Source organism: Protopterus annectens, chromosome 11.part0, assembly GCF_019279795.1.
Source record: "Protopterus annectens isolate FY-2018-M chromosome 11.part0, PAN1.0, whole genome shotgun sequence".
In the NCBI taxonomy this organism is placed as follows: Eukaryota; Metazoa; Chordata; order Ceratodontiformes; family Protopteridae; genus Protopterus; species Protopterus annectens.
The window spans coordinates 705,798,870-705,811,673 of record NC_056745.1 but is presented as its reverse complement, the minus strand read 5'-3'; the positions used below and the strand labels follow the sequence as shown (position 1 = coordinate 705,811,673).

Below are 12,804 nucleotides of genomic sequence, written 5' to 3'. Positions count from 1 at the left end.
CTATAGTATGCACACAGAGGTTAAGCCTAATAATGCGACAAAAAGATTAACTGTGGTATATGACAATAATGTGACAAAAAGATTACCTATGGTATGCGGTAGATATCATGTAAGACCTACAAGGGGGTACAATGTGCTCTGGAACTGTCTTCAGGTTTTGCAGTTGTTTTGGTCGGATGACACCTCCAAATTTCATCATATGTGATTTTGAGCCCTGATGTCATTATATGCCGCAAGTTTAATTTTCTGTCTTTGCAGTAATGAGAAAATTTGCCATAAAATTCAACATCTGGGTTTGTCAGATCATTATGGTTCTAACAAGAGTTTCACACTAAAAGTAAGAATGCTGCTGTATTTAACATTTTCCCATATGAACATATTACTTCAGGGAGTGCCGCTTTAAAGAAGAATTTCCCATTTCTGCTGCTCTCTTTTTAATTTACTTTGTGCAGTACTAGGTTTTAGGATTGGTGGTACTGTGTTGAGCTTAACTGCCTTCCTAGCAACTGACTTGGATTTGATTCATAGCCAATGCAAGAAGTCTGTACATTTAGACACTTGTCTCAATTTTGCTGCAAAGAGACAAAGATGCAATGCTTATCTGAGGAGTTGGCATAATGGTTAAGGTGTTTACCATACAAACAGAAAGTACAGGGTTTGATTCGCACATGGGGTAATTGACTAGGCTTAAAAATGGCCCCCAAGGGCAGTTAGCCTACTACTAATCAAGGAACCTATAAGGACATTTGTGCCCATTTGCTACCAACAGTTCTGTTTGTTAGATGTTTTCTCTACTGCTTTCTCCTCAGTTTTGGAGTGCAGGTGTGAATTACAACATAGTGTTTGCCTTGCACAAAAATCTGGTTGAAGGGTGGCATAGGATGTTAAGATGTTTGTTGGGCTGCCATCATGCAGATATATTTTCTATTATGATGTAACTGAGAAAAGCAGAAATGTGTCTGTCATATTACTGATTGGGAGGTAGCAGTTTGTGCTGCTAGAAATTCTGCAGCTCCTACTTTTGCATATATTTCTGCAGGGGATTATGGTTTGATTTAATTGTTTGGAAATGTGAAATGGACATGCATATACTGAATTAAATTACTAACATGTAAGTGTCAATATTTAGAGAATAGGTAAAGTGCATGTCTAGTACTATTTTGGTCAATTATGAGAAGTCAATTATATTGCCAAACATGTACTATCAGTATATTTATCTGTATCTACATCTAAATATATCTATGTGTATGTGTGTGTGTGTGTGTGTTTGTGTGTGTGTGTGTGTGTGTGTGTGTGTGCGTGTGTGTGTGTGTGTGTGTGTATGTATATATATATATATATATATATATATATATATATATATATATATATATATATATATATATACACATATATGGATCTACCTGACTTGGTCGACATTTCATATAATCGACAGTTTATTTGGTCGGCAGTTCATTTGATCGACAAGCATTTTAGGTGGGGGCACCCACACCTCTAATGGGGGCTGTGCCCCCCACACCCCCCCTAACTATATATATCAACTCCAGGGTCGCACAACATTGGGGAAGGGGACAAATGCTTGTCGATCAAAAATGAACTGTCGACCACATAAACAGTCGATTATATGAAATGTCGACCAAGTCAGGTAGACCCATATATATAAATATATATATATATATATATATATATATATATATATATATATATATATATAGACACACACACACACACACACACACACACACACACACACGAAAAAAAAATTGATTAGCCAAAGAAGATCCATAAAGATGACAGAGTGAATTACTGAGGATGAGAACAAAATTAAGTATTGTTACTATTATGTAAAAAGCCCAGAATTTCCAGACACAAAATATACAAAACAATTAAGAGAGAAATTAGAGGAAAGAAAAATACTTCCGCAGGAAAAACTGTTAGAAGCATCAAAAAATGTGTTCATTAATACAACAGATGTTTGAAAAAACAGTATATAGATCAAGAAATTTTGATCCATCTGGAAAAAGAAGCATCTGAGGAAGTGAGAAAATATAAACAACAAAACCTAGAGATGTTTGAAAAATATAAAAAATAAATATGGACATGGGAAAAAAGAGAGATTTGATATGGTGCAATATTTATGCAAAGGAGAAAGCCAAGTTAACTAATATAGAGAAGGCAGTCTCAAAGATATTCGAAGAGAAATACAGGCAAAGTCATCCAGGTATGGAACATTTCACAATAAAAAGATTAATAGCACAAAGATGTAATGTAGTAAAGATGATCAGTAAAGCAGAAGTTAGAGAACTAGAAGCTGAAGTTATGGAGTGCCTGTGAAGTGAAGGATTTAATGTAGAAGGTCTAACACAGACTACATCACAGCATGATGGAGTGAGTCCCCAGAATAAGGAAAAGCAAGAAGATCAGGAGACATGTGAAGAAGAAATATGGACAGGGGAAAGGAAAAGAGATTTAATATGATGTAATATTTATGCAAAGGAGAAAGCAAAACTAGCCAATACAAAAAGAGCAGCACCAAAGACATTTGAAGAAAAATACAGCAAAGGAATCCATATATGGAAAACTTTACAATACAAAAATAAGAAGACTAAGAGGAAAAGTAGAAAAACAGATTAGTAATGGTGAAGTCAAAGAAATAGAAAATGAGGTTACGGAACAGCTGCAATGAGAAGGATTTGGTGTAGAAAATCGAATGCAGAAAGCACCACAACAGGGCAGAGCAATGAATATCCAAATTAAGGGGAAACCAGTGGAACAGGAAGCAATTGGTCAGGTGCATATTAAGATATTTTGGAGCCTTCCAGAGAAAACCAGTATAAATATTCATTTGAAGCTAGACAGCAAGGAAAGGAACAGGAAACTGTGGAAACTCTGATGCAGTCAATGCTGAGGAGTGATAGGCCAGTGAGCTCCCAAATGACAGAACAACAGATGACACAGGATGAAATTGAAGAGAATGTGTTACAGAAAGATGCTATAGAACTTTCTATACAATGCCTGCAGTAAACGGAAAACAAGGGATGTGCTCTCAGTATAGAATAAGCTGAGTTAAGAGAAGAGTTACTTGATTTAATAGACAAAGACAGATATATCAAGATCAATGAGAGAAATAGACTGCAGAAGGTTAATAAAACCCCAAAAGTTAGAAGCTTGATAAAACAAATGAACAGAGTAATTAGGACTGTTCACAGAAATTCATGCAATAAAACAGAAGTAAATATAATATATTACTGTGTTGCTAAATTAATAACTGATAAAGTTCTACCACAGGAACACATGGTAGTGAGGGAAAAGAGGGGGCGAAAGCAAATACCATCATGGAAATATTGACTAGAGAAAACTATAAAGCAGCTAAGACAAGAAGTGTCATTGTTAGAAGATTATAGAAGAGGGAATAGATCAACAAAAATACTAAGAAAGATAGATGTGATAAAAGCAATGCGCGGTATTAGAACAGACCAGGATCTATTATGCACTATTGGAGATAACAAACTAAAAATTTCAAAACAGGCGGAAAGACTTAGAAGATACGAAAATAAATATAATGGAAAAGAACAAAATAAGCAATTTACTGATGACCCAAAAAAGTTTTATAGAGAATTGAAAAAGTAAAGTAAAAGGAACTGAAAGACTGCCAAAAGAAGAGGAAGTAAATACATTGTGGAGAACTATCTATGACGATCCTGTGGAACATAACAAAGATGCTAAATGGACAGAAGAAGTAAAGAAATAATAAGGCGTTTAAAGGTACAGGATATTAAATGGGATGAAATAACAGCCAGAGATTGAAACAAAGTTGAGAAAAGCCTCTAACTGGAAAACCACATGCCGAGATGCAGTACCTAACTTTTGGCTTAAAGTATTATATGCGCACCCCGAACACACACTACACTGGTTAACAACAGGAAAAACAATGCTCTTACTTAAGAGTGAACATGCAAGCTACCCTAAAAATTATAGACCAATAACTTGTCTTCCAACGACGTATAAACTATACACGGGAATTGACACCGACAGAGTTTATAGTCATTTAGAAGAAAACTGAATTATGGAAGTAGAACAAAAGGGCAATAAAAGAAAGTCATATGAAACAAAGGATCATTTGTTGTTAAACAAAGTTATAGTGGAGAACTGTAAGAAGGGGAAGAATCTAAGTATGGCATGGATTGACTACAAAAAAGCATTTGATAGTATCCCACATTCATGGATAAAGAGTGCTGAAAAATGTATAAGATACATCATACACTGATTGACTACATTACAGTAACCATGTAACAATGGCACACCACTTTGCAATTAAGTCATGATAAAGGACAGATTATTATCCCAAGGATAAATATTCAAAGGGGGTATTCCAGGGTGACTCTCTGTCACCGTTGCTATTCTGCCTTGCCATTAATCCATTAAGCTGTTTACTTAACAGCTTAGGCCATGGCTACAATTTGGCTTCTAGAAAACAATGAAGTCTAATGACTTCTCAACTTCTCTTTGTTGATGATTTCAAACTGTATAGCTCATCAGAGGAGAAACTGAAAGCACAGCTGCAGGTTGTCAAAACTTTTTCAGATGATATTGGAATGTCATTTGGTCTTGATAAATGTGCAAAAGCAACCTTTAAAAAAGGAAAACTGCAGCATCAGGAAAATATCAGTTTGGGACAAGAATGTGATATAAAAGAACTTGAGCAAGAGGGAGTGTATAAATACTTGGGAATTGATGACGGATCAACAATAAAACATGAACAAATGTGAATAAAGCTTAGTAAGGAGTACTTTAAATGACTTAAATTAATCCTGAAAACAGCATGGACATCTAGGAACAAGATCCAAGCCATAAATCAATTTGTTCTTCCTGTCCAAACATATAGTTTTGGAGTGACTGACTAGCCACAAAAAGGGTTGGATAGATTGGCTATCAAAACAAGAAGGATGCTTCATGCTCACCAAATGATTTATAAAAATCAGTGCATACCAAAATTATATATTCCCCGTTCTGAAGGAGGGATGGGCCTCCTTGAAAATTATTACATGTATAGATTTGCAATTGTGAGACTTCACACATATCTACTGACCTCACAAGATAGAAGAAATGTAGTGAAAGTTTTGAAACATGAGAAGAATAAATCTATCATGACATTTCTGCTTAATTTAGCAGAAGCATATCAACATCAAGCAGGAATGGAAATCAAACCAGAAGTAGATAAAAACCAGGCAGCAACTGAATGTGCTAAAAAAAAAAACAAAAGAAAGAATATAAGGTGAAGGACAAGATGAGAAGACAAGAAATGTGGAAAAAATATAAATATAGTTGCAAGTATAGAAAACTTCTTGAAGAGCCTTGTGTTGATCAAGAATGAACATAGGAATGGTTATGGAGAGGTGAATTCACATCAAGAAATGAAAGGCAGCCCAAGATAGTGGGCTGCGTACACACTGATTTACAAAGTCCATTGAACATGTGGGAAAAACAGACATATGTAGGTTCTGTATAATTGAACTGGAAACAGTCACACACCTTGTTGCTGGTTGCAATGCACTAATGGCAGAGGGACTGTATACTGAAAGGCATAATAATGTGGCGGGATTGTTACACTGGAGATTGTGCAAACATTATGGTACTGAAGTGGCTGAAAAACACTGAAAACATGAGCCACAAAGAATCATAGAAAATGATGAAGTTTATATCACATGGGATCACCCAATACCAACAGTTCAAAAGATAGATGTTAGAAAACTGGATATAGTGGTCCAAGAAAAGAAGAGAAAAGTAGCACTGAACATTGAAATTGGCACACCCACTAACTACAGTGTCTTGCATACAGAGAGACACAAAGTCAAAAAATACCTGGATCTGCAGGCAGAAATGAGAGCCATGTGGAAGAAAGATACCCAGACAGTTCCAATAGTAGTAGGAGCAACGGATCTTATAAGAAAGAATTTACAATCATATTTAGATATGTTACCAATTCATGTAACATCATACGAATTGCAGAAGGAGTCATTACTGGGCACATTGTGGGTGCTGTGAAGAGCACTTTTGGCTAACATCAAAGAGTGAAACAATACTAATTTCATGAACTTTAATCGTACTTTGACTTAGGAATGGGGTCCATTCCTGTCATGGTATTAGAAACCCAAAAGACTTGGAGAAATTAAAAAAGACAGATGAGTATACTCATTTTCATTGAGACACCCATACCTTGACCTTTAAAACACAACTATAGAATGACAAAGTCAGCACCGAAAGTCTACCATGCATGCACCAAGAAACAACCTCTGCACATGCAAATTTTAAACAAAAGAGCAGCAAAAACCATCACTGACTACCAAACATTGATAACGCAAACCTCAAAACATTACTACAGGCAGCATGCCAAATAGCATCCCCCACTAATCATACACACTAACTCTGAGATTGCACAATATCAGGGAAGGGAATATTCCCCAGCCCTGGGAATTGTGTGATCTCGCACACCTGTAAAACATCTGTTTAGTTGACCAAATGTAGCTGATTAAATACAGATGCACATATACATTAATAATATGGGTTCCCAAAATCAACACCTTGTGCCCTCATCTAGAAACTGTAAAAAAAGTGACTCATAGAAAATGCACAACCTTATGAAAAAAAAAAACTTCTTAAGTCTAAAATGGAAGGACATGGAATTGTAGAAGCAGAACTTGTACGATATTTCTCCTTGCACATACCTTTTTCTTATATCATCCAAATCTTGTGCAGAAACAAATTTTGGCCTGCGTTGTACTTCCCTCTGAGTTCTGAGTGATTTATTCTCTTGTATCATGTCTATAATAAAAAATCAAGAAAATATCAAGTTTTACCTTCAAAAATATGTAACAATAGGTAGACAAATCAAGTGCTATAATGTTTAATGGCGTGGCAGGGACAGGAAATATTATTAATAGTCACTGAACAGTCTTCTAGTGACTCTGTCAAGGAATCTTTGAACTTTCCATACATTAGATTAAAATGTTATTTCTCAATTCTCCTCAGTACTGGGTTAATAGACGAAAGTAGAATTATTATATGCCAGTTCAGCTACCTGATTGTGGTGAATGGATTTCATATCGAAACAAATGGAGTTGTACAAGACTGGCTGGCATGATGTAGCACTGAGGCTTGGTACTGAACATTGTCACTAGCGTGAATGAACTTCTGTGAGATTTGCTGTCATGGTGTGGTACAATGGTCTGGACCTCTGTGGGACTGGGTACCATGATGTAGTACAGTGGACTGTTGCAATACTTCACTCTTCAGTCATCTCTGCTGACTGTCATACAGACAGACTTGCTGTGGTGCAGCACTGTAGCCAAAAGCCAGTCTGTGTGATGTGGCCAGGAGTTTGTTTGTTTATTTGCATTTGATTAACCAGGATCAGGGCCGGCCTTTAGTCAACCAGTGCCCAAGGCAAGGGGGCTCTACAATGATCCCCCACACCTCCTAGTGCCCCCATCCTGGTCTACTTACACCATCCAAATTACTGGAAAAGCACCCCTACTAGAGTGGTGCACTAGGTGGCTGCCTAGTTGGCCTATGCCTAAGGCCGGCTATGCCCAGGATAGTCCAACTAGTCAAAAAAGCTCCTTTCAGTGGAGGCCTGGGGAGAAAAATCAAAGTTACAATAGTTAAAATGAAATACAGAAAAGAAACAATAATCTATTCCTGCTATACATGTTTACAAAGTAATTAAAGCAGTACAAAAGTAAGGAGTTACAGAAACTGTGCTTGAGTAAATATAATTATGAAAAATATTAACAAACATTTTAGCAAGAAAACATCTTAGAAAAATACAAGATTTTGTGATACAGAAAAAAGGCTACTCTGTCATTGTTAACTGACTGATATATGCCTTAACCCTGATGTATGGATAACCAAATGGCTCTCTGATAGGACCCAGGAAGTTAGGGGTAGGGGAGATCACCTCCACAAAGAGGCCAGTCAATGGCAGAGTCCCTCAGGGCTCTGTACTGGGTCCATTCTTTTTTTGGCATTTTCTTCTTAGAAGTTAAGGCCAATGTTAAGGGCCTCTGGCTGACCATGTTTGTAGACTGTAAACTAGGAGCAGTTGCAGAATTCCCCCAAGACACGAACATACTACAGGAAGGATTAATGTTGACAAAGGACTGGTGCCAAAAGCCATGGCATAAAACTCAATACCAAGAAATGCATAATGGGTTGCCAGCTTTCTTTGTAGCTAAAACCGGACTAAGGTCACGCCCCTTGCATCACTCATAACCCCACCCATTCCCACCCCTCTCCCATCAATGCCACACCCATTGTGTGACATCACAGTGACATCAGCTGATAGACACGCCCATTTTCTGTTCCGGATGCCTGCTTTTAGCCAATTTCTCGCCAGTTGCCATAAACACTGTTCAAAACTCTCACTGTGCATACTGTCTTCTGCTTTACTTCTACAGTGATTACAGATATTTGGATTTAATTTAAAACATTTATTTCAAATTTTATAGCACAAACCACTGATGCACATTTGCTAAACAAAGCAATACAGTCTCACAATGAAAACAGACTTAGCATTAAAACTACTCTGCCTTTAAATCTCACATTCACGAAACAGCATTGCTCATTGTTTTCCCAAGTTTAGGATGTTAACATTTTAAAATGTTCTAAGAAATGACAGTACTAACAACAATCATATCTTACATGGCAATGGCATTAAAACTTCTACTTTTGAAACTCGCATTCATTGAAACAGCATTGAAACCCACACCACATCCAAAGAAAATGCATGGCCATGGGTGGATAAAGATTACCTTTGGTCTGTTTTCAAATCATAGGCCCCTTGGACACAAAACAAGAAACATTCATGTGTTCTTTTCTTTGATGCACCTTCCTGACTTTATTAAATTATATGCCTTGTATAATACAGCACACTTGTTAGAGCGCATTTTAAATTTAGTGTTTGAACATTTTACAGTTAGAGCAACATGCCATTATGCCAAATCAGCAGGTTCCTCAAAAATAGGAAGACTGAAACTTAATGGCTATCATTTAGTGAATTAATTTCTCATAGCTGTCAACCTCTTAGCACAAAACCTGGACAAACAAAGCCAATAATGTGAAGAGCACTTTTGGCTAACATCAAAGAGTGAAACAATACTAATTTCATGAACTTTAATCGTACTTTGACTTAGGAATGGGGTCCATTCCTGTCATGGTATTAGAAACCCAAAAGACTTGGAGAAATTAAAAAGACAGATGAGTATACTCATTTTCATTGAGACACCCATACCTTGACCTTTAAAACACAACTATAGAATGACAAAGTCAGCACCGAAAGTCTACCATGCATGCACCAAGAAACAACCTCTGCACATGCAAATTTTAAACAAAAGAGCAGCAAAAACCATCACTGACTACCAAACATTGATAACGCAAACCTCAAAACATTACTACAGGCAGCATGCCAAATAGCATCCCCCACTAATCATACACACTAACTCTGAGATTGCACAATATCAGGGAAGGGAATATTCCCCAGCCCTGGGAATTGTGTGATCTCGCACACCTGTAAAACATCTGTTTAGTTGACCAAATGTAGCTGATTAAATACAGATGCACATATACATTAATAATATGGGTTCCCAAAATCAACACCTTGTGCCCTCATCTAGAAACTGTAAAAAAAGTGACTCATAGAAAATGCACAACCTTATGAAAAAAAACTTCTTAAGTCTAAAATGGAAGGACATGGAATTGTAGAAGCAGAACTTGTAATGATATTTCTCCTTGCACATACCTTTTTCTTATATCATCCAAATCTTGTGCAGAAACAAATTTTGGCCTGCGTTGTACTTCCCTCTGAGTTCTGAGTGATTTATTCTCTTGTATCATGTCTATAATAAAAAATCAAGAAAATATCAAGTTTTACCTTCAAAAATATGTAACAATAGGTAGACAAATCAAGTGCTATAATGTTTAATGGCGTGGCAGGGACAGGAAATATTATTAATAGTCACTGAACAGTCTTCTCTAGTGACTCTGTCAAGGAATCTTTGAACTTTCCATACATTAGATTAAAATGTTATTTCTCAATTCTCCTCAGTACTGGGTTAATAGACGAAAGTAGAATTATTATATGCCAGTTCAGCTACCTGATTGTGGTGAATGGATTTCATATCGAAACAAATGGAGTTGTACAAGACTGGCTGGCATGATGTAGCACTGAGGCTTGGTACTGAACATTGTCACTAGCGTGAATGAACTTCTGTGAGATTTGCTGTCATGGTGTGGTACAATGGTCTGGACCTCTGTGGGACTGGGTACCATGATGTAGTACAGTGGACTGTTGCAATACTTCACTCTTCAGTCATCTCTGCTGACTGTCATACAGACAGACTTGCTGTGGTGCAGCACTGTAGCCAAAAGCCAGTCTGTGTGATGTGGCCAGGAGTTTGTTTGTTTATTTGCATTTGATTAACCAGGATCAGGGCCGGCCTTTAGTCAACCAGTGCCCAAGGCAAGGGGCTCTACAATGATCCCCCACACCTCCTAGTGCCCCCATCCTGGTCTACTTACACCATCCAAATTACTGGAAAAGCACCCCTACTAGAGTGGTGCACTAGGTGGCTGCCTAGTTGGCCTATGCCTAAGGCCGGCTATGCCCAGGATAGTCCAACTAGTCAAAAAAGCTCCTTTCAGTGGAGGCCTGGGGAGAAAAATCAAAGTTACAATAGTTAAAATGAAATACAGAAAGAAACAATAATCTATTCCTGCTATACATGTTTACAAAGTAATTAAAGCAGTACAAAAGTAAGGAGTTACAGAAACTGTGCTTGAGTAAATATAATTATGAAAAATATTAACAAACATTTTAGCAAGAAAACATCTTAGAAAATACAAGATTTTGTGATACAGAAAAAAGGCTACTCTGTCATTGTTAACTGACTGATATATGCCTTAACCCTGATGTATGGATAACCAAATGGCTCTCTGATAGGACCCAGGAAGTTAGGGGTAGGGGAGATCACCTCCACAAAGAGGCCAGTCAATGGCAGAGTCCCTCAGGGCTCTGTACTGGGTCCATTCTTTTTTTGGCATTTTCTTCTTAGAAGTTAAGGCCAATGTTAAGGGCCTCTGGCTGACCATGTTTGTAGACTGTAAACTAGGAGCAGTTGCAGAATTCCCCCAAGACACGAACATACTACAGGAAGGATTAATGTTGACAAAGGACTGGTGCCAAAAGCCATGGCATAAAACTCAATACCAAGAAATGCATAATACTCTTTGGGAAGTTAGCCACCCTAGAAAACTACCTCGTTGTAGCACTCCTAACTGTAGAACCAGTAGTCAACTAATGCATAACATTATAGAAATCCTTCCTACAAGATAAGTCGGTTCATAATTCTTATGAAAGTGAACTGAAGCATCAAGGCAGTGTTTTCAGCAGGTAAGGTACAGTGTAATAGATTCTTTCATTGTGTAATTAAAAACTTTAAAATTACTGTTCACCCAAAATCTAACAATGATTCTGCTGCTTAATAGTACAGCAACAAAGTTTCCTTATGGACTGCAGTGCATTGTTCTGTGCCTATCTTTTCTAAACAGCAAATAAATGACACATAGGCAGAAATGTGAGAAGTGAATCCAAAGACAGACTCTGAGAGCTGACATCTATCCCTGTTTGTGCAGAACAGTTCCTATTTGGGCTGTTATTTCCAGAGAATAAAAGAACATAAAAATGGCAAATGTCCTGAGATTTTAGGACAAAAAATATTTCCCAAGTTTCGTCTAGTAGTAACATAAAACAATAACAATGTGTCTGAAAAACCTCAATACTGTATGCAACAATAGAAACAACTCACATTCTACATGGGTCGCTCTGTACTTGTCTGGCAGCAACAAATCTCCCTAATGAAACAACACACTGGGAGAAGTATTAGACACACACCTCCAGACAGGTAGACCAACATAACGTATCTGAGATACTTGGGTGCAGCTAACGTTGGGTAAGACAGTGTGATTTGGGTTATAGCCTGCTATAGGTCCCCAACCATGTCGCAAGACTCACACTCCATGTTCCTAAGCACCCTGGAGAATATTAGGGTCCATCCTAACACTCTCATACTGAGCGACTTCAACTACCCCTCCATTAACTGGGAAAACTTCGCATGTACCAATACACTTGACCAACATTTCCTGGAATTCATTAATTCCAATGCCCTGGACCAGCTCGGTCTTACCCCCACTAGAGGTAGCAACATCCCTGACCTGCTCATTTCTAACATGGCTGACCAATGCTCTACACCAATAGTCAACTCCTCCCTGGTTAGATCTGACCACAAACTAATCACCTTGGAAATCTACATCCCTCACACCCCACAAAGGTAACCATCATGAAAAACTTCTCCAAAGCTAACTTTGGGCTCCGAAAAACAGAGGTGGATAACTTCACAGCACCCATGCAGAATAGTTGCATGACCGTGGAATCATACACCAATGAACTGTATGGATATGTACACAAATGCATGACTCTTGCCATACCCAATAGAACCAAGATGCTTTCCTCCATAAAAAGGAAGCTAATCTTGTGGTCTCCTGCCATAAACAAACTCTACAACAGAAGGAGAAAACTGATGGGGAATAAGGTGAAGTCCCAAGACTGGAAAAACTCGCTTATCGTCTCAACAAAAAGCTGATATCCCTCATCAAATCCTCTAAAGTTAGCTATGAAAACAGAATTGCAGCAGATAGTAAAGACAACCACAAGGCCTTCTATAGTTATGTAAAGAATCTCCATGGCAATCC

General features: G+C 37.7%; 1 protein-coding gene across 1 annotated transcript in view; it reads right to left on the bottom strand.

Annotated features, from left to right (window-relative positions):
- LOC122815567 (protein mono-ADP-ribosyltransferase PARP12-like) overlaps positions 1-12,804 on the bottom strand; it is a 991,743-nt gene that overhangs the window by 395,249 nt on the left and 583,690 nt on the right. Inside the window, exon 8 of the mRNA XM_044088173.1 lies at positions 9,797-9,893. Within this exon, the coding sequence (XP_043944108.1) occupies positions 9,797-9,893 (97 nt within the window). The remainder of the gene's footprint in view (positions 1-9,796; positions 9,894-12,804) is intronic.